A 27,606-nucleotide genomic window follows, 5' to 3' on the forward strand; every position below is an offset into this window, starting at 1 on the left:
AATGAATTTGGCGACACATGCCAACAGGAGCAACATCGCAGGATATTGCTACATCCCTACCTGGACAATCTTGGGACACTTACATCTTTAGCCAATAGGGAAGATATTAGATTTTTATTTTTTGCCAAACTATTACAACACTTAACCTTTGCAATCTATTTTCATGTTTCATTGTGCTTATAATTAATCACAATGATAAACCCACCTGTGAGGGCGCAGTACATCAGACAGCTGATCACAGCTTCTGCTAAAGGCACACAACTCAAGGCATGGATTCAATAGAAAGCATTGACTGTGAAGCTTATCCTTTCCAATGAGTTTGTACGCCTTTCTTTTTGTGGTAGATGGACGTCCTGGGCTACTCACAGAATTAGACACAGGAACGTCTCTAATTTGAATCTTGTACTTTAATAAAAAGGTACGGCATAAATCAGTGCAAAGATCAGCAAAATAACCACGGCCTTTCTTGCATAACGGGAAAACACAAAAAACATCTTGGGATTCAGCTCTCTTTACCAAAAACACAGCTCTGGAGCTCTCGTCTACAGGAACACAGAACACTTAATGATTCAGAAGGCTGACTATTTACGTTCTAGACCTCACACTGGGGTGGAGATGTGGTGAACAGTCTCCCACCCACTCTTCAGATGTTCACAAAAACCCAGCCCTTACCATGGCAGAATTAACCCCTCTCAGCACTTAGTGTGCTGGAGTATTTTCCATAGGTTCATATCACTGAAGCTAACATCTTCAGTGATACATATCTCCACTCCAGAACTTTACAAGTGACCATACCACATATCACCCCCTGCCCAAAGCCAGGGGTCTTGGCACCTTCAGCCACTAAACAGGGAAGTCTAAACAGGGCAACCGGGTTATTGTGTAGTTTTCTGGGCCTGCACTCCACGTGAAATCTGAAGTCCTGGAGCACTAGAAACTACCTAGTCATCAGGGCATTCTTCCCCTACCTTTCCCTCATCCATCTCAGGGGTGTAAGATCTGACACTAGCCTGAACTGCCAGCTTAACAGGCTGTAACCCTGCATGTCAATGCCCAATTGATGGACAAGCATTCCTTCTTTACGATAGCATAGTTCTTTTTGCAAGAGGAGAGTTTTCTACTTAGGATTGGATTTTCCTCCCCATTTATTCCCAGGGACAACACAGCTCCCAACTACAGAGGCGTCCGTCTGGACCACGAACTCCATACTGAAGAAGTCAAGACCGGCTGTTTACACAGGGAGAGCTTAACCTCTTTGTGACCTCCGCCGTACTAGTACTGCGCAGGTCGCTTCTCTCCCTTTGATGTGGGGTCCAACGGGGAGCCCACATTTTTCCCAATACATATCAGCTATTTTGAACAGGTGATGTGCCCAGAACAGCCGTGGGTGGAATCGCGATCCATCTTCCGGTGGAATCTCACAATCCACTCACGGATATTAACTCAATAAATGCCGCTGTCAAACTGACTGTGGCATTTAACGCGCGCTTCCAGTTACCGGGCCGGAAATCCGCCCACCGGTGACCCCCCCCCGGCACGTGATCATGGGTCAGCGGTGGGCTGGCATGACAACCAGAGGTCTCCTGGAGACCTCTATGGTTGTCAGTGCCGGATTGCTATAAGCCCCGCCCGGTAGTCGGCGCTCATAACAAGTCAGCAATTCTGTTACATACAGGTGATCTGGTCATCGCATGTATGTAGCAGAGCTGATCGGGCTATGGCAGCTTCTAGTCACCCATGGAGACTATTGAAGCATGCCAAAAGTTATTAAAGAAAAATGTTTTAAAAATATTAAATTAAAAAAGGATTAACCTGATCGCTGAACCGCACGGCGATAAAAAAAGTCAAAACACCAGAATTAAGTTTTTTTGGTCGCTTTGACATTGCATTAAAATCCAATAACGGGCGATGAAAAGATTGTATCTGCACCAAAATGATATCATTAAAAACGTCAGCTTGGCGCGCAAAAAAAAAAAAAAAAAGCCCTCAGCCAACCTGAGATCTCGAAAAATGGAGACGCTATGGGTCTCGGAAAATGGCCCTTTTTTTTTTTTTTAAAGAAATTTTAGATTTTTTTTCACCCCTTAAATAAACGAGAACCTACACATGTTTGGTGTCTATGAACTCGTAATGACCTGGATAATCATAACGGCAGGTCAGTTTTAGCATTTAGTGAACATGGTAAAAAAAAAAAAAAAGTCCAAAAAACCTGGTGGAATTGCACTTTTTTTGCAAGTTCACAGCACTTGGAATTTTTCCCCCGTTTTTTTTTTGAGTACACGATATGGTAAAACCAATGGTGTCGTTTAAAAGAACTCGTCCCGCAAAAAAACAAGTCCTCACACGGAAAAATAAAAAAAGTTATGGCTCTGGAAAGAAGGGGAGGGAAAAAAACAAACGCAAAAACGAGAATGGGCAGGGTCTCTAAGGGGTTAAACTCCTGGAACGCCATCACTGCTTCAGAAGCTCACTTGGCCATGAACGTCTTTGTGGGATTATACAAAGAGTATACAGAGCTGATGAATATTAAGGACTACCAGGCAACAGGGTTACTAGTCCTCTAGTCTCTCCTGTTGATAAGGGATTTTACTAAAACTACCGCAAGCAGCCCAGTAACTGATCGATGGAATCCAGCGTTCGGGCAGGTTTGCCAACTTTCTCAGAACGTCCAAGAGGCTCAGGGAAAAGGTGGACCGATTGGTAAAAATCACGAAGGTGACACGGAAGCCTCTACAAGACCACTGTTCCAGAAGGTTCTTTGTTTGACTCAGTCAGAAGGAGCCCTGGACTGAAGCCGCACATTGAAGGGGGTGAGACATGGCGAGTGGGGGAGGCAGCGGTAACAATGGGGTGTAGTGATGGGCTTCAGGTGCTGCACTCAGACAGCACGCAGGAGGGCAGCAGAAGTGGGTAACACGGAAACATTTTGAAAGATAAAAGTAATAATACTACAACGTAAAATGTGATGTTAGGTCCCGCCCAGACCAGCGTATAACCCGTATGAGAGCAATCTGATGTTTCATCGAATAGCACGCCCTTCAGTGTTATACTATGGAGCAGTCCCAACTAGCATTTATTTTCTCACGTCTAGTCTGCATGAGAACATAATAGCAGCATGGTGCGGCTGGCAGCGGGTATCGACAGCACACACCCATACAAGTCTATGGGCGTGTGCAAAACATCGGGCTGCATGTCATCCGAGTGCAGTGCGACCCCCGCGGATGCCGGCAACGGGGGAGATGAACTACTTTCTTCGTCTCGTCCGCTGCGGAGCACAGAGCACTGACACTCGGATCACAGTCGCAGCAGCCGAGTGTCATTAGCCTATCGCATCCGATGCCATGCTCAGGTGTGACCCCGGCCCTACTGTGGTTGTGTCGCGGCATGAAACAACAATCAGGGAATGCTGCACAAAATTAGGAACGCTGACAAGTATGAAAGCCGCGGCTGAGCTCTGGTCGCAGGTAATAGGCACAATAGACCAGAAGGTGTGCGCCAACGCTGAACAGGATGCGAACAGTCACAGCACCAGACCCTGGGTCCACACCCTGAGAACACAGGCGCACTGCGACCAGGAGACCAATTCGGTCCTGTACCCACAGAACACAATGGGGCAGGCTCAGGAGCCGAGCCAGCAATGGAAAGAGCCAGGCTCAGCTGTGCAGCCAGCACCAGTCTGTGGTGTGGCAGCTCTTTAACCCCGTAGATGCTGCAGTCAAATACCAACCGCCAGCGTGAAATCTGGCAGTGATGGCGTTGTCATGGCAGCCAGGGGCCAACGAAGCGCCCCTCCACGTCTTACTATATTGTACGAGCAATCACAAGTTCAAGGACCCAAATGGAAGAAAAAAAAACAAACAAAAAAAACCCCACATACAACTAATAGTACCCTCAATCTTTCTCCAAAACATTAATAGAATAAAATTCTGTGATCTCGCCGTCTGTGTCTGAATCGCACAGACACTAAAATGGTGCCAATAAAAACTACGACTCGTACTGCAAAAAAAAATACAAGAGGAAAAGATTAAATGTCAGAGATCTTGACCCAGCGCAGCACAACCGGGGAGGACGCCTCCTGGTCCCTGAACACGGCAGGTCGGCTGTCCAGGAATTAGTGGGCGTGGTCACATTTAAAGGGCGTGACTTATATACGGAAAACGTGGGCGGGGCTTCTTTTTCCTCGCTTCGGCCATTACTTACAATGGACACAAGCGGCGCCTGTGCTGGACGTGAGGAGGCGTCATTTATCATATGATAATCACTCGCCAGCAACAAAGATGGCGTCCACCGCTTCAATCCGCTTTTGAATGGACAGCCGGCTTCCTGTCTGCACCGTCCAATCATAGCGACCGCTCGCCCACTCTCTCGGCAGCCGTCTTCCTGATTGGCTGCACGGGGCTGAGAGTCAGGTCACGTGTTCCCTTACCGGAGAAGAAGGAGAAGTGTTAGTAGGTGTCGGGTGGTGGGGGACGCACTTCCGGTTTTGCCAGTCATTGAGAGCTTGGCGGCTCCGGCGGAGGGAGGCACCAAGATGGACAGCCAAGGCAGGAAGGTGGTGGTGTGCGACAACGGGACCGGGGTGAGTCGCGGAGAGCCGGGCACACGCTGGGCGTTGGTTGTCACCACCCTAATCTCTGGGAAGCTCACTCCCCCACAGTCAGTGGCCATCTGCAGTAGCAGCACACCCGGTGCCAGCAGCGCCCACATACCCGGCTGCTGCTCTGCCACAGGATTGCTGTGTGCTGGGTATATCGCTGACACAGACCGCAGCGCAGCACACAGCAATCCTGGCCAATCCCTGTAATCCGGGGGAGAAGGGGGTCTGATACAGAATCTCCATCCATTGCTCAATCTATAGTGTGTGTCATGTATGTATATATAGGGGGGGGTGTAAATATATATATATGTATAGGGGTGTATATATGATGTGTCTGTAGGGGTGTGTGTGTAAATATATATTAGTGTGTGTATGTATATATATAATATATATCTATAGGGGTGTATATATATGTGTGTGTCTGTATAGGGGGGTGTGTATATATATATATATATATATATATGTGTGTGTATACATAATTATTCGCTGTCATTTGCTGCGTCTCATTCATACGTGGGATGCTTCCTCTTCCTCGTCTGCTCCGGCATGTGCAGGGTTACTGCCTTCCTGCCTGTCCCCGCCTGCTGCTGGGGAGGGAGGGGGCGCTGCAGGCCTCAGCCTGATCAGAGGGAGCTGCATACCTTGACATGTGTTGAGGTGGCAGCAAAATATTTGACTGTGTTCTTGGTCCTCACTGGAGCCATCTCTCCTCCCGATCGTTAATTGCTGAAGGATGCCGCCTCTTTTTTTTTTTTTTTTGACTTTTGAATTTTTGTTCAGTCTTCGAAGAAACGCAAGGCTATGTTCACACGTTGTGTTTTGCATCGTTTTAGTGCTGCATTTTTTTTTTTTTTTTCATGCAGCAAAACCTGCTTTTTGCATGCAGCTTCTTGACTGCCAAGAGAGCAGGTTTTGCTGCGTCAAAGAAAAAATGTAGAAAAACTGCAATAGGTGAACATAGCTTAAAGGGAATCTGTCACCTACCCTTTGGCGGGCGATGAAAACGAGGTCGGTCCGATGGGCAGTGTTCCCGATGTGTGCTGCCTCCCCATCCTTGCCCGCCGTCCGCAGGTTATTGCTGAATTGGAGTAGGTGTACGCCATTTTTTGCGCGTGCGCTAAGCGTTCATAGCTAGCGCACGCGCAGTATGCTTTGTCCAACTGTGGGCAAAGCCGGACTGCGCATGCGCCGGTTAACTAAGCCCCGGAACTCGTTTTCATCGCCCGCCAAAGGGTAGGTGACAGATTCCCTTTAACCTTTGTTTCTTATGCCTGATCAGTTGTATGAGGGCTTTTTTTTTTTGGTTCGGTAATTTTGAGTGACACCATTCATTTCACCCTGTCATGTATTAATAAAAAAATCAAAAATAAAAGTATATTTATGTGTGTGTGTATACATACATCTATCCAATGTGATTCTACAGGGCAGGATGATTTTGGCGGTACCAGTCTTGTATGTCAGTAAGAACCGTAACTGGATTTTTGTTGCTTCAACATTTTCTTTTTTCTTTGAGCTGACCTGCAGTTTGTATCGGGGCCATTTGATTGCTTTTTGTTGCGGTTTTGGTAGGGAGAATAACAGCGGAATTGTTTTTAACTTAATTTGACAAAATAATTTTAGATTTTGATTGGTCTTTTACTGACTCTACAGTACTGAATAGTCTTTTGAGGGGTTGGGGATGATCCTAGTTTTATTTTTTAATCTTTTTTTTTATTTTTTATAAATTTCTTTTTTTTTTTCGTGTCCCTGACCTTGAACCTGCAGTCATTTGATCGCTTCTTCTGTACCCTGCCATATTAAAGCATTGTGGACATAGTGAAAATCCAAGGCTCTTATGAAGCCGCCCAGCCTGTAACTGATCTTTACAGGAGTATCATCATGGCGGTTACAGGGGCCTACAATAGCCCCCCGCATGTTCAGTCTCATCACTAGAACAGAGCCTTTGCCAGAATCGCACCATTTTAAATATTTGTCAGGGATTGACGGCGACATCTAAATGATTAAACGGCAGCCATTGGCCCTAGCTCTGGCTTCTATTAGAGGTAGGTGCTGGCTGTATACCGCAGCTGGCACCTGCCCTCTATGTAGCAGGCTCAGCTCCAGGGCCCGCACCATAGACCCACTTCACCGCATCATGTCGTCCTTGTGCGGCAGGGTGAAACAAGGAGCTATGTGATCTCGGGTTTACCAACGTTATGGGGATCTCTTCTTGCAGAAATTTTTACCTGTACCGACTGAGTCTTCACCCTACCCTAATTGTAGGAACCGTGACCCTTACAGCTCCAGCAGGGGTGGTCCCACAGATTATGTAATGACTGATCTATAAAGCTGTGCTACAATGTCACCAATCCTGCTACAGTCAGCTGGTTTACAACCGATAGGAAAGTTTTAGTAAAAATGGCTGTCGATTTCGGGTTTGACACAGCCTTCACCTGGTGCATCAGAAATTGACGCCCTGCAGCTTTCCAACCCTTGTGCAGGTCAGATCTTCTGCAGTGTTTGCATGAGATTTCTTTCAGAGTCATCCACTTTTCTTGTGAAAATCGTTGCCAGTTTTCCCAGCTGTCGGTCTCGTGTGGACATAGGCTCAGAATCGGATATAAAAGATGATGATCACCACGGTTGACGGTGAGGACACCTCGCAGAGTCATTGTGGGCAACTCCGCAGGACTCTCTTGTGTTGGGTCCAATCACAGGAAGAGGCTTGATGGGTTTTGTAGATAATGGCGCACTATGAACAGTGTCACATCCACAGTTCCTGTTTTCTTGTCCTGGATGTTCCTGCCTCCTAAAGGGGAACTCCAGTCTATAGAATGTCTAGCTGATCATCAGAAGTCCTGACTCATCTGCTTACTTCAGTGGTGTTTATTGGTGATGATCTTCAGGGTCCATTTTCTCAGACATTCGACAGTTGCTGAAACTAAGGCTACGTTCACACTTTGCATTTTTGCTGTGGTTTTTTTTTTGTATTTTTTTTTTTTTTTTTTTACAGCACCAGTAAAAGTTAAGAGACTTGAGAAATTTCATGCACACTCGATTTTTTTCCCCTGACTGAATTTGGAAGCTGCATTGTTTTTTAAATTTGCACTTCCCAACAATCCTATCATCAATTTTGAAGCTTTTTTTTACATTTAGAAAGCACTGAGACATTGTAAAACGCTTAGTTGCGTTTTTGGTGAATAAAACAAGCTTTATTAGATACACAAGGAAGACCCACCAACCAATGCTGCAGAATGGGACTTTTGGAACAAAGCATTTTACTGCCAAAAGAGCAGGTTTTGGGGAAAGATGTGGCATATTGGTAGACTGGGGTCTGATATCTGGGGCCCTGATCCATCCTAAGAATGAAGGGGCTGTGAGCGCTATTGTACGGTTGTGTACCCATTGGGGACAGCCATGCGCATGGCTATACAGGGAACCCAAGCCACCCCGGGTACTGGATGTCACACTACTGCTGATCTGACATTGATAACCTATCCCAAGGATAGGCTAGCGATGTTAAAGTAGTGGACAACCCCTTTAACTACTGACCTATTGCTCTAGTGATATACTGAGATGGTTACACCCCTTTTAATTCCAGTCTTATGTTCCATCATAAAAGCCAAATCAATGAAAATACTGTTGTTGGAGACGAAACATGGACACCTGATAGACCTCAGGAGGTTGGTCAGGTATGGTTCTCAGTATCTGACATTTTCAGCAGACAGTGATAAATGTTAGCGCAGCCGAACCCAATGTTTTATGATGTTGATGAACTATAAACTACTGATCAAAGGTGCTTGTGAGCTCTTGGTCTCTGTCAGTCGGGAGCGGAAGTGCAGGTGAGGTCCATCCAGGGGAAGGTCAGTGCAGAGAGCACAGAATGCTTCCCTGGTTATCCCGCGCGGATACACATTTCCACTTGTGATACGTTGTTGCTCGCTCAGTCCTCACTGCCACAGAATCCTGCACAGTGAAATCTTCGTGTCTGGCTTCCGTTTTAATCATTGAACCCAACATCCTTTTCAGACTTGGCGACTCTTGTTACTTGTCCGTTAGAGGAAGCGCGGTGACGAGGAGGAACTGCCTGTAGTGTTCTCCGTGCAGCACCTCTTCTGAAAAGAAAGAGGCGGTGTACAATCTGTTAGTGTTTGTAAGATGCTTTATGTCCTGTACTCGACCCCTCATTTCTGCGGCATTATTCCTGCTGCACTGTGCAGAATTAAGATGTTCGCGTTTGAAAACCACACGTTGCTTAGAAATAGCTTTTTTTTTATTTTAAATTTTTCATTCGCTTACTCATTTCCTGTATTAAAGATGAATTCTGCGTTTTTCTTTTTTCAGCTGATAGATCATCTGTGGAGCCAGTCAAACCCTCAGATTGTTCATTTTCTTGATATAGAAAATGGCCTATGCAGCCATAATAGATAGGGCTGTGTGCGTCCTACTGATGCTGCCCAGTATATGCGTGATAATCATTACTTATGATATTGGGCTTCTTTAATATTATTGTGTGCAGCATGAGCCCCGCGCATCCCATACATAAGAAAAAAAGAGCTACATACTCACCTCGGTCTTGTTCCCTGACGCTCTGCCTTTGTTCCTGTCTCCGGAGCACTGCCTCCACAGGACACAGCTGACGCCATGAAATGATGTCATCACATCAGCTATTTCACACGCTGATTGGTGGAGGAAGTGGCCGGAGGCCCCCACCTCCACCGATGTAGTCAGCGCCTATGGAGATAACGGAGACAGTGAGCAGGTGGGTACGGTGCGGACCCTGGTTTCAAGCCCCCCGGCTGTCTCGGTCCGCGGGCCAGACAGAGAGCCAGAGGGCCCCACATAGTGCTTTTATATTGGATATATATATATATGTATAAGGGGCTGATTATAACTTAGACTGTTTTTCTAACATTGCCAGAAACCTGTAAAATAAAAACAAAAAAACAAGCAAAAAAACTAAAATCAAGTGGGGGGAAAAAAAAGTTCCTGATATCTGCGTACTGATCATCTAGACAATTCCTGTTTCCTGCTGGGAATCTCTGGTTCAGTGTTATCACTCGTTCAGTCTATTTTTATATCTCATCTATTTCCTTTCATTTTATTTTACTGAAGTTTTTTTTTTTTTATGTATTAAAGGATTTGTCCCTTTCAGAAATTCCTCTCCCCAGGCAATTTGTTCATAGGAAAAAAAAAAGCCCCCATACAAGCCATGCTTTACTGACCTCTCCGTGTCCAGGGCAGAGTCTCCGCTCTTCTCCAGGTGCCTTATTGGCTTCAGCGCTGATGTGGTGCTGACGGTGAGCTCAGTGGCTCTGATCGCGGCGTCCCCTACACGGGCGGAGCCGCTGAGCTCACTGGTGGCAGTGCTGTCGACATGACGTCAGCACTGCAGCTCATAGCAGACACAGGAATGGCACAGACCATGCTGACCTGGGGAGAGTGAGTAAAGGACGCTGTAAGTGTTTGGAGACTGTATTTTTCTAAAAGGGGACAACCCCTAGAAGGTACTTGAATCTTTTTATTTTTTTTTGAAGCAGAGTGTGGTCTGTTCCTGAGCGATATCTAGCCGGTTTGTCGATTGTTCTCTATGGCGGTCCACTCTTGTATTAGACTGCTGTCTCTTCGTACATCTGTGAGACCAATGTGACTCTCAGGACACGTGATTAGACATCAAGTTCTTGGTATAAATCTCCCTTTAAAGTTTCTTTTCCGCATGGTAAGCGATCGGACCGGTAGCCGTGACAGCGTGGTCCCTTTGTCTGTAAGCTGCACATGAGTTTGTTTTTTTTCTTCTTTTCTTTTTCTTCTTCTTTTTAGCTGATGGAAATAGATGACTCATCTTTCCTGTCCAGAACTTCGGCAGATTTGCAATTTCCCTTAGGATCCTCTGTACTTCTCGCTTTAGCACTTGATGGTCTCCTGCCAGCCCAGAGTAACCCGTTCCATTTCAGTTTGGCAAAAGTCCATGGACTAAATAAAGTCTGAAAACCACAAGTATTTGTTCTGCACATCTGGCTGCGCGGCTCTGATGGCGGCTGATAAAATGTACAGACCTCATCTGCTTCCTCCAGTCAGATACGCCGTATTTTACAGCGTCCAGATATTCCACAGCGATCCTCTGTCACCAGTGGGACCCGCTCTGCTTTTCTGTACTTTAGACATTTACCGGGGTCCGCTTCATAGAAAGCCAGTTAACCTCATAGTGTATTTTTAGAGTGTGAGCTAAATTGGGATCCCCCCCGAGAAAATGAAAGGAAACCCAAGCAGAGCACAGGGCCGTATCTGCGTGGAGTTTCTATGTCCGTTCTTTAACTCAGGACTGTCGTTTTGATAGAATCTGTGTTTTCTTAGCAGGAGATTATCACTAGAGGACTAGTAATCCTGCTGCCATGTAGTCCTCCATGTTCTTGAGCTCTGCATAACTCAACCCCCACTACTTTATGCCTATGCACTGTGTACACAGCGGCCTATCAGTGGTGTGGGTGGGGTCTCACAGCTCCACATTCAAAGAACTGATAGATCTGCAACACATAAACGGATTAATTGTATGAAAAGTGCAGCAAGCATCTCTGTAAATGACACATAACTAGAATCAGGATTTCTGCCTCTACATCATGCTGCTCATAGATCCTGGTGAAATCACCAAATTCCCGTCTGTGTCCTAGCAATCAGACCCCCACCAATACGGCATTTGTCTCCTAGTCACTAGATTGGTGATCTGTTTCTCTGGCAGGCTTTAGTGTTTTCAGTCCCATTTATTTATCTGTTCACTTTAAATTGGGCCATGCAGTGATGTGCTAAAGCACCAAAAAACCTTCCTGGCATGTCTGTTTTTGTAACTATTTTTTTTCCTGTAATATAACAATGCAGAAGTTTCTTTCCGTAAAACGGAATGCCCCCAAAAAAGCCGGATGCGATTTTCTTAGGTTTTTGCACCAGAAACACAGAAGGAGACATGGCTGCAGTTTGCAAAAACACAGCAGTTTTCCAATTCAGTCCCGAAAAAGTGTGCTCGTGAGATTTCTATTTCTCATAGCTTCTGCTGGTCCTGTAAAACGCAGCATAACAATTGCGTACAAAAACAGTGCAGAAAAATGCAACGTGTGAACAGATCCATAGATTGTAGGAGGAATAAGGCTCAGTTGACACTGAGAGTTGTAATTCTCAATTGTCTAAGGGGTGACACTGGCAGCACTGATATGGAGGGTGTCACACTTTAGGGGGCACACCCGCACCTGTTAACACTTGGATGTCTGGTTGGAGATTTGTAAGATGAATAACAGGAACAGCACCATGCTGATATGGGATGATCCAGTCCACGATTTTATTTTTGCAAGAAGATGAAACTTTTTTAAGTCCATTTCTCAACTTCTGTCTTCTGGTCCATGCAGGTTACGGTGGTATTCTTCAAATAAATGTCATTATAGGCGATGGCTCCTGAGAATGTGTCCTGCTAGGGTTTCACCAAGGGCTGGGGATGGGAAATACTGATGACAATTCAAGTCAGGACTCGAAAATTGTAACCGGCTGGGAAATGTTTGCTGCTTAGCAGAGATGATGTGGATTGACTTTAAGGACCTGGTCCTCCCATTGCGTCACCACGCGGTCCTCCCACCATGTAAATCTGTGGCTGCCAGGCAGGAGCCCTGAGAATCACCTCCTACCTAACGGTGTCAGTGCCTCTTCTTTTGACTAGCCAGTTTTACACATCACATGTGCATCACACCGCAGCGCTTTACTGTATTATACTTTGTTTATATAGCGCAATCATAATATCCCCAGTGCTTTTTAGACCTTATCACTGTCCCCATTGGTGCTCACAAACTAGATTCCCTACTAGAATGTCTTGGGAGTAAACCCAACACGGAGAGAGCATACAAACTTCTTGCAGATGTTCTTGGTGGGACTTCCACCCCGGACCCCAGCGCTGCATAACATTGCTAACCACTGAGCCACCGTGCTGCCCATCAATAATGTGTCACTAGGCTGGCTAATCAAAAGAGGAGCCGAAGATGCCGCCAGTATTTTCATACATTCTTCCTTACAAAATTCTTCCAGTTATGTGAGATTCCTGGGTCGTCTTGCATGCACTGTTATTTTGAGGTCTAGGCACATATTTTCAATGATGTACAGATCAGGGGACTGTGAGGGCCATTGTAAAACCTTCAGCTTGTACCTTTAGTCTATTGTGGATTCTGACGTGTGTTTAGGATCATTATCCTCTTCCTCTTTTCAACTTCAGCTTTTTTACTGTTGGTGTTATGTTTGCAGTAAGAATGTTGAAATTTCATTGAATCTATTCTTCCCTCTACCTGTGAAATGTTCCCTGTGCCATTGGCTGCAACACAACCCCAATGCATGATTGATCCACCCCCATGCTTAATGGTTGGCGTGATGTTCTTTTCCTGAAATTCTGTGCCCTTTTTTTCTCCACACATACCTTTGATCATTGCAGCCAAACAGTTCTATTTTAATCTCATCGGTCCACAGGACTTGTTTCCAAAATGCTTCAGAATTGTTTTGGATATTCTTTTCCTTACTTCTGAAGCTGAATTTTATGGTGAGGATGCAGAGGAGGTTTTCTTCTGATGACTCTTCTATGAAGGCCATATTTTTACAGGTGTATCCAAACAGTAGAGCAATGTACCACAACTCTAGAGTCTGCTAAATCTTTCTGAAGGTCTTTTGCAGTCAAGGGTAGGCTTCTGATTTGCCTCTCCTAGAACAGTTCTCACTGAAATTTTGCTTGGTCTTTCAGACCTTATCTTGATCTCCACTGTTCCTGTCAACTGCCATTTCTTAATTACATTTTGACTGAGGAAAGGGCAACTTGAAAATTCTTTATCTTCTAATCGTCTCCTGCTTTTGTGGGCCTCACCATTTTCAGAGTGCTAGGCAGCTGCTTAGAAGAACCCATGGCTGCTGTGTTTTTTTTTTTTTTGCACAAGGTTAGAGGAGACTGGGTTTTTATAAAGCTGAGAAATTTACATCACCTGGCCTTTCTTATCGATTATAGTGAACAAGCCATAACCCTAGCAGATTAATTAAGGTCTGAAACCTTGGTCAAACTTATATGAGCACACATCTGCAAGGGTGCCCCAACTTCTGCATCGGCCCATCCTTCTTTTTTGTAATTTTTAAAATGTAAAAGATGGAAATAAAGTTTTTTTTTTTTTTTTTTTTTTTTTTCCTTCCTCCCTAAAATACAAAGTAGATGTGTCGCCTTTTAGAGAGAATTTCATTTTCAACTGTTCACAATAACAGTAATTTAGACCAGGGGTGCTCAGATCTTTTACATGTCACTGTCATATACCTAGTGACATACGTTACTGGAAAAAAAGACCTGGGTTGACTTCGCTTTGTAACTTTCCAACTCTATATTTGATATGTCTGTTATTTTTTTTTTTCCTTTTATTTCTTTTAATACATAGGAGTGAAAAAAAATCACTTCCTTGTGAGCTTGGTGGTGTTTGTGGCAGCTGCTGCCCACAAGATTGCTCACAACTTTCTCTACTGGTATGGTTTGCAGATGGTGTTCCATAGTTAAAGAAGCACCCCTCCTCCTCCCATCAAAATTTTTTATCCTCTTAATATATTGCAGTCGTCATATTATATAGCACTCTGTACTCACAATTGTTCATTTTGCCTTTCTACCCAGCTAATTCTTCTCTTTTCCTTTAGGTCTATATCACGTGGTTAAAAACAGACTCGCTGAATCCTTCTAAGCTCTATCTAGAAACAGGAGGTCAATTTTCCCTGCATGAGTCATAAGTCACTGCAAAAGTCCCTGGCAGGGGGAGGAGGGAGCAGCTGGGCCAGGAGATGAAGAGGGGAATGATAAATGCAGGGTCAAGAGACTTCCTGTCTCTACATAGAGCGGAGAAAAGAGAAGAATTAGCTGGGTAGAAAGGCAAAATGAGCAATTGTAGGTACACAGCGCTATATAATATGATGACTGCAATATATTAAGAGGGAAAAACTTTGATGGGAGGAGGAGTGCTTCTTTAAAGGGATTTTCTGGTATTGTACAATGTTGATTAAAGGATTAGTAGTGCCAAAGATAAAGACCAGTTGCATTACTAATGAGCCTTTTCTGGAAAACTAAACACTGAAGATTCAACCACACATTAGTATGATCACCCAGTCACAATTGCTTAGGACCGGGTCTATAGAGCGTTGCTACATATGCGACCACAAATTTCTTTTCAATGGTTACTGGTCTGCCAGGCCAATCCTGAGACTGCAGCTCAGTGTGAGGTTCCCCATCCTGTAATCTACTGAAACGATATATTTTCTTATACTGAAGCATAGTATGTACTTGCTAAAAAGCCTCTGTTCACACAGATGTCAGCGGTCCTGGCTGACTTAGTGTTTGTCCAATAGACTCTCACCATTACAGGACCTTTGGTGATGACATGGTCACATGACTGAGGGTCCCAAAGGTCCTTAAGAAGTCTTAATCTGGAATAGAAATGCTGGGACCCCTAAGAGTGGGGGCCCTGAACAACTGCACAAAATGCCAAGTTCTATGACGACAACCAAGTTAGTGGGTGCTGAGACGCCAAATCACTTTGGTTCCCCATGAGATGAGCCTCCACAACAAGAGACTTTTCCCAGCAGTCCAGTAGAGCGGTCAGCCATGAATGCGTCCTGCGGACCCCTTTATATGGGGTATGTGCACCTTTACTCTGGGATCCATCCATGGCTGCAGGATTGTAAGGTGATCTGTTACACCTGTGCAGCGCTCCCATCCCCCTTCTTTCCTGAGGACGCACTCAGGCAGGTATGCCAGGAATGAGCCAATGTGCTCTTTGTATCTTATCTCTTGGTGAGATTGCCACCCAGATCTCTGGGAGCAGTGCGCTGTTATTGACACTGCAGCATGCCAGTCCCTCATTGATTGCTCCTCCGTGTGAGGACACAGCCCATGAATGTGGTGCCGTGCCACCAGACTGGGCAGCCAGGAGCTGCTCTCATCTGCGCCTGCAAGGCGAGTTTTGTGCTTCATCTTCCCGGTGACCACAAAGTGTGCACCTCCCCCATTCTGAGCCGCGTACGTCCTGTGTGAGATCACTCTCAGTAATTTCCTTCTCTTTCAAACCCGTTCTTCCTCTTTAATATGAAAAGTTTTTTTCTTTGTACAAGACACAGAAATACACACAGGGAAAAGTCCTGTAATTCTGGATCTGACAGGATCTGTAGACATGTTGTGTGTCTGGTGAGGCTGCAGGCATGGCAGCACGTTTAGGGCAAGCGGGGCTGCTCACAGTAGCACGGGCAGCGTGCGGCCTAGCATTTGTATGTTGCTAAAAATGGCTCCTCGGACACTTAGGAGAAATAGCCGTGTTACTCCTTCCACCACCAAAGCAATGCAGCATCGAGCTGACAGGTTTTTAACTAGCGTTCATTATGCCACCCCCCACCATAATCCTGGGAGCAGGACCAGTGTGACGTTACCTCATGAAGGCCTCGTCATGGAGTTGCCCACAAGGTTTCCAGAACAGTCTCTGGCTCTCATTACATGCAGAACTCATTGCTGAAGAGGAGAGACCTCCAGTCTTGCTCTGCGCCGTGATGGCCTCTAAGAGCACTGACGAGAGGGGAATGGGAGGCCGGTAGCTGGACCTCTGGCGCGTCTTGTTCAGCCAACTTCTGATGGGTTTTTGTAGACACTGATGTCTTAAAGGGTTTGTCCCAGGAGCAAAGTTTATTTGAATCAATTTATCTTGGAATAAAAATCAGCAACTGATTTTCTGTGAGGTAAAACCTGTTTAAGAGCAGGCCGTGAAATGTTCTACTGAAAACTGCGACCCTGTGCTGTCCTGTCTGTATACTCCCCCCGCCCAGGAGACCCATGTATTGTCTATATACTCTTTGTGTCCTCCCCTGCCCAGGAGACCCATGTATTGTCTGTATACTCTTTGCGTCCTCCCCCGCCCAGGAGACCCATGTATTGTCTATATACTCTCTGCGTTCTCCCCCGCCCAGGAGACCCATGTATTGTCTATATACTCTTTGCGTCCTCCCCGGCCCAGGAGACCCATGTATTGTCTGTATACTCTTTGCGTCCTCCCCCGCCCAGGAGACCCATGTATTGTCTGTATACCCTTTGCGTCCTCCCCCGCCCAGGAGACCCATGTATTGTCTGTATACTCTCTGCGTCCTCCCCCGCCCAGGAGACCCATGTATTGTCTGTATACTCTTTGCGTCCTCCCCCGCCCAGGAGACCCATGTATTGTCTGTATACTCTTTGCGTCCTCCCCCGCCCAGGAGACCCATGTATTGTCTGTATACTCTCTGCGTTCTCCCCCGCCCAGGAGACCCATGTATTGTCTATATACTCTCTGCGTTCTCCCCCGCCCAGGAGACCCATGTATTGTCTGTATACTCTTTGCGTCCTCCCCCGCCCAGGAGACCCATGTATTGTCTGTATACTCTCTGCGTTCTCCCCCGCCCAGGAGACCCATGTATTGTCTATATACTCTCTGCGTCCTCCCCCGCCCAGGAGACCCATGTATTGTCTATATACTCTCTGCGTCCTCCCCCGCCCAGGAGACCCATGTATTGTCTATATACTCTCTGCGTCCTCCCCCGCCCAGGAGACCCATGTATTGTCTATATACTCTCTGCGTCCTCCCCCGCCCAGGAGACCCATGTATTGTCTGTATAATCTTTGCGTCCTCCCCCGCCCAGGAGACCCATGTATTGTCTGTATACTCTCTGCGTTCTCCCCCGCCCAGGAGACCCATGTCTGTATACTCTTCTGCTTCCTCCCCTGCCCAGGGTGCTGTGATATGACCAGACCATTATCCTGTACAGTCAGACACAGCCATTACACAGTACACAGCAGGGGCACAGTTATAAGATTATCTCAGCACAGGAACATTTTTTTTTTTTTTAGGCTCACAATCTATATCCCCATCAGTATTTATTTGGCGTGTGGGAGGAAATGCAGATGAAACCCACTTAACAAGAGGAGAACATACAAACACCTTGCAGATGTTGTCCATGGTGGGATTTGAACCCAGGACCCCAGCGCTGCCACCATGCTGCCCAATCCGTGCTGACAGCGTTAGGGACCCACCAATGACAATAGAAATTGTATTATTGTCGATTTACACATTTCCAGGAGGAATAATAGAGGAACACTGATACATGGTTTAAAAAAAAAAAAATCCCTGCAGAATTATTAAAAAATACTTGTGAAATTGTTCTCCCTATGATGGCATGGACCTTCTCTAGTCACACTGGTTTCTTCCCCTGTTCCGGGGGAGGGGGGATTCACAACCTTATGGACATATGAGACTGTAGTTTGGGGTCCGTATATGACCGGTGTAAGCTGCCCGTTAGGAGGCTAGACTGTGGGTCCCATAGCTCAGGTATCTGGACCTTCACAAGCCATGATAAGACATCTGCACGTGTGAGGAGGCATCCTCTTACCTAGTTGAGACTTGTTCAGGCTGAGGAATGTGTTCTTCATGTTCTCACTCCCTGCAGGACCTCACATTGCTGGTTCTACGTGTTTTTCTTTCCTTAGCTTCCATATCTTAATAAGACTAGTGTATTTTATATCCCATTACTGCAATCACCGGTGTGTTATCGGACATTTCAGAGGGCGGCGGGCGGCTGCGCTGGAGCCATTAATCGCTCAAACATTAATCTGAAAAAGGTTTTGCATTTTATTATTGACTGTTAAGGTTCATGCAGACAACCGTATTTTCCATCCGAGTATGAGCCGACAACATCGGATCGCATCGGACCATTGTTAGTCTATGGGGCTGGGTACATGTTAGATTTTTTTTTACGCAAAGTTGGTCAGAGGAAAAAATTGCTGCATGCCCAAGTTTGTTCCATATTTGCATTGCGCGCGATCATGCAAGTCAGTGAGTGCATGGAAAACCTCGGACTGCACTCGGATGACATCGGAGTGCAGTCCGATTTCAACGCATTGACAGAATGGAGAAGATATGGACGTTTTTTGTTTTTTTTTTCTTCTCCAAACAAAACTATTGCTTATAGTATGAATAATGGTAATTTATAATTCTAAAGCCTATTTTACCCCATCCTGCATCACTGTTACCAGACATCGTGTTTTGAACAAACTTATCGCACCGCAGTGTACAGGTGTCGCGGGGAAGTTTTGGGATCGGAGTTGCTCCCTTGGCTCTATCGGCGGATGCTGCTGTAATACTGGAGGGTGGAGCAGGCTGCAGGGCGTCGCCAGCGGCCTGGGATATGCAGCTGACATCTCACTGGAATGTCAGGGATCGGAGAGAACTCTGATCTTGGATGTTTAAAGCTCTAAGTGGAGTTTTTTGAGGTGTTAAAAAAATGTTTTTCAACTAGAAACCAATTTGGGGGGGGGTATTGGAGGGTTTTTTCGCTTTTTGAAGTTTTTCCAGAAAGCTTTTTTTTATCTCATAGTGCTTTATAGCCTTTAAAGCCTTTTGTTTTGACAGCGCCTAGTTTGAAGAGGCATCTGTTCAAAGAGGCGACATACACCTTTTGTTTTTTCTTTAACCCCAATAGGCTTATGTTAGAAACTCATCATGGAAAATAGGTATCCCAAAACATTCCTCATATGATCAGCAAAGTGGATTTTCCATAGAAGTGGGACATTTATAAGGGTTTTTAAAACCTTTTTGGTGTGCGATTACTCCAAAAAAAGTTCCTCAAACACCAATTGATCATAGCCTTACTCCCTTATAGTAACTGCGGCACCTAAGGAGTTTAATTGGATTGGGGTTCCCTCTATTACCCCTACATCGCTATCATGGGGTGTCAACTACTGTCATGGCAGCTGGGGCTCTAACACTGGACCTCACACATGCTTATATGCCTATTAATGGGCATCGCTGACCTGTATTTCATTTACTTTACTCATATAGCGCCATCATATTCCAGCGCTTTGCATACATTAGCATCACTGTCCCCATTGGGGCTCACAATCTACATTCCCTATCAGTATGTCTTCGTAGTGTAGGAGGAAACCCCAAAAAATGCATCTGATGCCACAAAAAATGCTGAAAAAAAAATAAAAAGTTTTGTCTTTAAGAACCAAAATTAGATTGCTCCTAAGGGTTAATCTATTTTACAAAACCAACGGCGCTGTACCCAGGAATTGTGGTTATTATGTAGAGTAAAGGTCCGCCGCTGTGCTAGGTGAATAGAACAATGCGCAGCACCTCGCTAGGTTATAATGGGCAGTCGGTGAGAGGGCGGTATGTGTGCTGTGTACGCTATGGCTGTGCGTGACTCAATAGGAAGTGTAAGCACACATCTCTATATATGGTCCATATACTGCACTTCGTGCTCTGTGCTGTGTTGTAAACGGAAAACTCGGCTCTGGATGCCCGCTCCGTAGATGCGGGGAGCGTGCACTAATCTGCGGCCGGCAGCCTGATAAGTTGTCTCTCTAAGCAGATCAGCAATTTTTAGCTTCTTGTGCTTACTTGTCACTGATTTTGCAACAAATCTGTGCCTCTCCACCTGTCCACGCCGGAGACTGCACCTTTCTAGTATATTGATCTCTCATGTAAAGGAAAACCTTTGCTGAGTAACCTTCCACTTGCCAATTTAGCTGTTTAAAAAAAATGTAAGTAATTACTAATTCACTGTGAAAGATCACAGATTAGCGACTCGCCAAGGAATTGGTTACAATTCGCTGCTTTTAGAAGGCTATTGAGAGATTTTGAGGAAGTAAAATGAGGCGAGATTGCTGCTTTTCACAGCTTCGCCCCAGAACTGGGATTCACAGCTACACTGCTCAATACTTTTGTAAAATGTTCTCCATGAGCCTGCTTCTGCAACAGATAATATCGCAGCTCCTCTCTCCTGCTGCAGACGAATCGCTGCATAGGGCATGTCCAGAAAACTACGCCAGAGAAGTCAATATGCGTTTCCCGTTTATTCTTTGACCCTTGCGGATGCTGTACATTGTATCTCTGACAGCAACTCAGGCAAGATGGCTGCCCTATTATATGTACAAAAAAAATTCTTGAAATTAAACAGATAATTAAAATGGGTATCAACATCAGACGCTGATTTGTAAGAACATTTTCTTGTTTGGCCATCTAGTATCAATGGACTGTTACTTCACTGCTGTGATTTATTTCTGTGTTTATGGTGATTTATGTTTTTGTAATTTTTCTGTTTTTTTTTTTTTTTTTTTTTTTAATTCCAGTTTGTGAAATGTGGCTATGCCGGCTCCAACTTCCCAGAGCACATATTCCCAGCTCTGGTCGGGCGACCTGTTATCCGTTCTACTGCCAAAGTGGGAAACATCGAGATCAAGGTAACTATTCTACAAAAGAGCATGAGCTCAATTTTGGTTGCATAGGGTCAATCGGAGACCTGAAAACTTTCTTGGTAATGCAAAATTTGGTTTCTTGGGTTTGGGGGGGTTAAAATATTTGTCCTGTGCAGCTTCCTTAAGTAAATCTTGTGCTGATTTGTGTGGTTTCTCGCTGTGTGATGGATGGAAACCCCATTCACACTGGAAGTGAGGTTTTATTTGCAAAGTTTTGCATTAGATGGCCATGATTTTCGGCCGCATGCCGATGCCACATCGTGAGATCCTAACCTCAGCTACAAGCTGGACATAGTGGAGCGAGACTGCTGCAGGCATTATTAGCAAAAAGGAGTTTGGGGGTAACCACTATCATTGTTTTAATGAACCCATCCTCCTCCTTTTCTTGCTCGCACATCTGCAGTTTTAGTGTCTAAGTGCCAATAAAACCTGTGTTTTAGGGATGGGAGAGATTTATTCTGTATTTATCTCCCAGTGGATTTTGAAGGGTTAATCCCAAAATGACAAGTTATTTCCGATCTGAGATATTGGACATCTCCTGCTCCATGGGGGTCTGACTGCTGGGACCTCATTTGATCGTGAGAACGATGCTTTCGGCCCTATCTTTACTGTAGCAGAGGTGCATGTGTTCGGCCGCCGCTCTTTTCATTGTGTTTGAGACCGCAGGTGAAAGCGGTGTACTGCCCGCCGCTATTTCCAGTCACGTGACAGACCGCGAATAGAGCGGAGGTTAGGTAGGATCACCTCTGCTCAAATCAAAACTGAACTTGGCTGTAAGAGGTCACTGGGGGTCCGTCCCAGCAGTATCAGGTATACCTGCATCCTTCATCCTATGGGGGATAAGCTGTTTTGGGAATAACTGACTGTCACATCCCCACCAGCTGTGTGAGCAGGACAACCTAATGCACTCCGTTATGTTGCCATGGGGAGCACTGGAGAAATTCTCATCCTCGCCACCCCTACTTGTTCTGAGGTGTGGAATTGACATGGCGCCATCATCACTGGCGCTGGTACATTGCTTGCCTAGGTAAAGGCGGGTGGGTGTGGTTCAGGCATACCACAGTGCTTTCCATGCCACTTCGGCGGACTTTTTGGCAAAAGATACCCCACGGCACCAATGTCAGATGAAGTGCATTAGGTATGGGGACCATACATTTTAAACATATAATATCTGTGTTGGAGTGTCACTTTAAAGGGGTTTTCCAGGCTTAGGGTTAAATCTGCAGTCACTTTATGCAATTGCAGACTTGTGAATCCTCACATCATGCACAGTGTCGGGATTCTCCAGTGAAGGCGCTGAGAGCGGATGGACATGTGACCGCAAGTATGAGAACTGCAGACATATGGACACATGCCGACCAGCCGTGTGCACCCAGCCAGGCCGGACACGTCTAGTCGGAATGTGACTGGAAGTATTCAAATTGCAAATTTGCGGTCACGTGTCCGGTGCATGAGAATTCTGACAATGGACAGATCTCGTTATGAAGATTCACAAGTCTGCAGTCGCTCTCGCTCTTTCTGCAGTCACCTGTTGTGTGGTGTGATTGTAGTATAGGAGCGTTAGGCCGGTGTGTCCCAGAGCTACAGATGCCGCAGCTGCTCGGAGATCTTAGCATTGTGTTCATGATGAGACATTGTGTTCATGTGCTGGCTAAAAATAGTGATGGCATGCTACAGAATACCAGCCAAAATCTGATGGGTTAGTATAGGGAACATGATTTGCTACACATAAGTGTAGCTTCTTTCTTTCTTAGACAAAATCTCAACAGAGAAAAAGCAGGAACAATGATCATCCAAAAATGACAGGCCAATCATTCTAGGGCCATGTAGATGTTGTACTGTGGCCGCCTGCTTCATGCCACACACTGAGCCGCTAAAAAGAGCAGCTCTCGACACAACCGTCACCATGATTGCCGGATAATGTCCATTTTGGAAAACTCGTGTCCTGAGCACCGTTCTCCAACCTCACCTCTGACTTTCTCTTCTGCTTCACTTCTGTCTCTTCACCTTTTACTGAAAACCTCAAGTAGAATAAGAAAAAGATGGTAAGTGAGGCTGCAGGTTGATGTTTGCGCCTCTTCTGCGGTGCCGATCACCATTTTGGCCCCCTGCATGTTTTGGCATGTCTAATGCTCCTATAGCAAGGCCATGCAGCGCCCTGCTGTGCTGCGCCTCCACGGTCTGTCCAGGTTGTGCAGGATCCGGTATATCCATGGGAGATATTGAATCTACGTGACACTAACCCGCGTCACCTGTAAATGTTCTTGGCTGTATGGATTTTGATGTTTGCAGTTTTGCATGAAGAATCAATAACGGCTTCTTTGCTAAGTGTTTGTCAGAAGTGAAATGCGTTGTAACCCTCTGCAGATTTTTTTTAATTTTTTTTTTATAAATGTAGAACTAATGTAAATTCCATTTCTCGTGATCTTTGTTGCTGAGATGGGATCACTTTAGATTAGATCCCTAAAGCCGGAGGCTGCTCTGTCGAGATTTCCTGATGACGCGTCCCCGTCATGGAGACTCTGGTTTACAATCTTACAACAATATCTACGTCCATCTAGGAGCAGTATTTTTGGCTAAAGACCGAAATCCAATGTGTCTGATGATTGGGCGTTCTCTACAGAAACTCAGCACTTTTCACCTGATTAGCTCCAATCAGTTGGTTGATGGAGGTCACATTTTTATTGTTCAGGGACCTTTCTTACACAAAGACCTTCTGTTTGGTCAAGTGGAATGATTTAAAGGGATCCTATAGCTAAAGGATTGACGTGCTCATGATTGGGATATGGGGCACTTGTGGAACACGTACTCTGTTCTGTCTTTCCGTTGATCACGGGGCTTTATAGTTGCTGGGAAATGAGGCAACAATCAGTCAGCTCACCCTCTGAGGAATCCAAAGGCCGGGAAACCAGCAGTGCAACAGGAAAAGGAATCAAATGCAGAAAAAAAAATCCAGTCTCAAGGATCCTTGGAAACCATTGTTTTATTGTAGTTTATTAAAAATCAACAGGAATAGCATGAATGTCAGAACCCATAGGGGGGGATGCTGGTCTCGCAGACGCGTTTCAGACAGTAAGGTCTTTAGTCATCTTATAATGACCATTCGATCGGCATTACATACCATTTCCTGTTAGACGCGATATTTCAAAGCCAATCCTAGAATGCTAGATACGGAGTTAAGAATCTTGGAAAAACATATAAAAGTATTGCAATAGAAACCAACACTTTAGATGAATATAACAGAGAAAAAAAACAGGACATCTGTTATATTCATCTAAATCGTGTTTCTTTTTATTGCAATACTTACATATGTTCATGTTTTTCCACCTTTCTTACCTCCGTGTCTAGCGTGCCAGGATTGGCATTCACATACCACGTGTCTAACAGGAAATGGTCCAAAATGCCGATCGAATGGTCATTATAAGATGACTAAAGACCTTACCGTCTTAAACGCGTCTGCGAGACCAATATTCCACCCCCCTTACAGGTTGTGACATTAATGCTGTTACTGTTGTTTTTTAATAAATTACAATAAAACCATTTTTTAGAGGATCCTTGAAGCTGGACTTTTTTTTCGCATTCGCTTAGTCGGGGGGGGGGGGGGGGGCTGCGGTGCAGATGTAAAAGCCTGGATGCAGCCCCTACAGGTAAGGTTAATATAGGAATCTCGTTATGACACTAGAGGACGTTTATATTAGAAGGGGGTAATCCTACAAATGTCACTTATCACCTGGAGGTTGGGTATGATTGCTGAGGTCTGACCACTGGGAAACTCACAGATGAGGAACGGGGGTCTGTTATGCCCCATGTGACTGGAGCAGTAGTGTGCCCGGGTGATGACTGCTCCATTTACCCAGGGCTTTGGACCCCTGGGGGAAGGTGGTCTCGGTAAGTGGACCACATACATGTGCAGTCTGTTTCCTGGCTACCATCAGTGTTTGGCTTTCTCCGTTCTTTCTGCAGTCCAGCGCAGCGCCCTTATGTGGCCGCACACCAGGTTAAAACAGTTCAGGAATGTAAACAGTTGTACATCGCAGGAAAACCTGGTGCCATAATGCTGCACTCACAAAGTGACGTGACCTAGGGGGGCTCGTTCTAATGGTGGCACACCTCTGCCAGATCTCCGATGAATAATCCCAATGTGCTGGCTTCTTGATAATAGTTTTAAAGAAAATAAAACCTTTTAAACATCAGGGCTCAAAAAAGGAGAGGATCACCAAGCCTGGGATATTAGAGTAACATCACGCCTTGCTGCCTGCTGATTCCAGCTCTGCAGCATTGGACGAGAGCAGGAGCAGGGAGGAGGTGCAACCAGGATTCCTTGTATAAGAAGTGTAGCACATTACCTGGCTCCTGGGGTAAGTCCAGCTCCAATATAGATGCTGCAGGAAGATGTGAGAGTAGTGCGTTCCTGAGCGGGCAGCAGTCGGCACCCACACGATGATGTACAATGTCCTGGTGCAGATCGTGGGGGGACGGATGTAATGAACAGCTGCGGCCTGATCTAACAGAAAGAAGACTAACTTCGACTGTGGCATTCAAGGGCAGAGACATGGAGCACATTGCATTACCATAAATCGCAGGGATGCAACCTGTGACCATTCTGCACATGGATAGAGCGCTCAGGTCGCTGCTGTCTGGGCATGGTTCTGGTTGTAAGGCCATGCTTCGTTTACACTTACAACTACTTGTGTACCACCAGTAATTGGTTAATGTACTGGATTGTGGCTGTATCATGGTACTCCTATCATATAGGATGGGGTATTAGGCTGCAGCACGCAACTGGTACCAAATTGTTATGCAAAATTTAGGACTCTTTGACAATTTTGCCTTTGTAGACCGTATAAATGCTGCTTTCAGAATATAAACGGAGGTTAAACGGGTATTCCCAGCTCCAAAATTGTATCCCAATGTGTAGTAGGTGTAATAATAATAATAATCTTTATTTATATAGCGCCAACATATTCCGCAGCGCTTTACAGTTTAACAGTTTCAAAACACAAGTCATAAGTAACAACGCTAACAATACAATAATTAAAGCAAAATAAGACGACCCTGCTCGTGAGAGCTTACAATCTACAATGAGGTGAGGGAGATACAGAGTACAGGTGTGTATTTACAATGATGTATTTACAATGAAGGTCCAGCCATCTTGCGGGAGTGAAGGATGGATGGAGATAGTGAATGGGCTACACACGCACACTTACACAGAGAATTACTTTGATTAGTGAATGTGATAGGCCGCTCTGAACAGGTGTGTTTTGAGGGAGCGCCTAAAACTATGCAAATTGTGGATAGTCCTGATTTCTTGGGGTAGAGCATTCCAGAGGATAGGAGCAGCACGGGAGAAGTCTTGGAGTCAGGAGTGGGAGGTGCGGATTAGTGCAGAGGTTAGTCGAAAGTCGTTTGCAGAGCGCAGCGATCGGCTAGGCCGATAGACAGAAATGAGAGAAGAGATGTAAGGGGGTGCCGCACTGTGGAGAGCTTTGTGGGTGAGAACAAGTACTTTGAATTGGATCCTATAATGAATGGGCAGCCAATGTAAGGACTGGCGAAGAGCGGACGCGTCCGAGTACCGATTACCCAGATGGACGATCCTGGCCGCTGCATTAAGTATGGACTGGAGAGGGGATAGTCGAGTGACGGGGAGGCCTATTAATAGAGCGTTGCAGTAATCCAGGCGGGAGTGGATCAATGCAACAGTGAGGGTTTTTGTTGTTTCCATAGTGAGAAAAGGGCGGATTCTAGAGATGTTCTTTAGGTGTAAACGGCAAGAGCGGGCAAGGGATTGTATATGGGATGTGAAGGAGAGATTGGTGTCAAACATAACACCCAGACAGCACGCCTGCTGCCGGGGTGTTATTGTGGTACCACCCACGGAGAGGGAAGTGTCAGATTTAGGGAGGTTAGTAGACGGCGGGAGCAGAAGAAGTTCAGTTTTGGAGAGGTTGATTTTCAGATAGAGAGCGGACATGATATTAGAGACTGCGGACAGACAGTCACTGGCGTTCTGTAGTACAGCGGGGGTAAGGTCGGGGGAAAACGTGTATAGTTGTGTGTCGTTGTGTGTCTATAATACTTTCAGTTAGAAATATAGTATAGTTCTTCTGATTTCCGTTGCTTACCCTATGTGCAGGGTATTGCAGTAGCTTAAATATTCATGGTTATGGCCTCTAACAGAAGACTAACTGTCACAATATGAGCGGTCGTAACCATGGATACTTTAGCTACTGCAATGCCCTGCATATGGGGTAAGCGACATAGCTAATAAGAAGAACTTCACTTCTAACTGGAGGTATTTGCAAATATTATTATTACACCTACTACGTATTTGTATAGGATATTCTAGATGGCAATACCCCCTTAAGCCTTATGTAGATTTTTGATTTCTCTCTGCCGAATGATGATTCAGTTGATGGGTTTGTGTGACATTTCTGTGTTTGAACAAGACCTTGTTGTGTCTTCCAGGACCTCATGGTTGGAGATGAAGCCAGCGAGTTGCGTTCAATGCTGGAAGTGAACTATCCCATGGAAAATGGCATAGTGCGGAACTGGGACGACATGAAGCACTTGTGGGACTACACATTCGGACCTGAGAAACTGAACATCGACACCAGAGACTGTAAAATCCTCCTAACCGAGCCTCCAATGAACCCAACCAAAAACAGAGAGAAGATTGTGGAGGTAAGTCCTGTGTCCAGACTAGTCCGGTCTGTAA

The 27,606-nt window shown here is 45.5% G+C and overlaps 1 protein-coding gene across 1 annotated transcript in view; it reads left to right on the top strand.

Annotated features, from left to right (window-relative positions):
• Nucleotides 1–4,420: 4,420 nt before the first annotated feature.
• The window catches only part of ACTR2 (actin related protein 2), a 40,771-nt gene continuing 17,585 nt past the window's right edge, over nucleotides 4,421–27,606 (top strand). The window contains exons 1-3 of the mRNA XM_073553778.1: nucleotides 4,421–4,579; nucleotides 20,763–20,873; nucleotides 27,357–27,572. Coding sequence (XP_073409879.1) covers nucleotides 4,532–4,579; nucleotides 20,763–20,873; nucleotides 27,357–27,572 — 375 coding nt within the window. The 5' untranslated portion in view covers nucleotides 4,421–4,531. The remainder of the gene's footprint in view (nucleotides 4,580–20,762; nucleotides 20,874–27,356; nucleotides 27,573–27,606) is intronic.

This window comes from Dendrobates tinctorius, unplaced genomic scaffold (genome assembly GCF_039654945.1).
Source record: "Dendrobates tinctorius isolate UK_male_01 unplaced genomic scaffold, ASM3965494v1 ptg000203l, whole genome shotgun sequence".
NCBI classification, from domain to species: domain Eukaryota; kingdom Metazoa; phylum Chordata; class Amphibia; order Anura; family Dendrobatidae; genus Dendrobates; species Dendrobates tinctorius.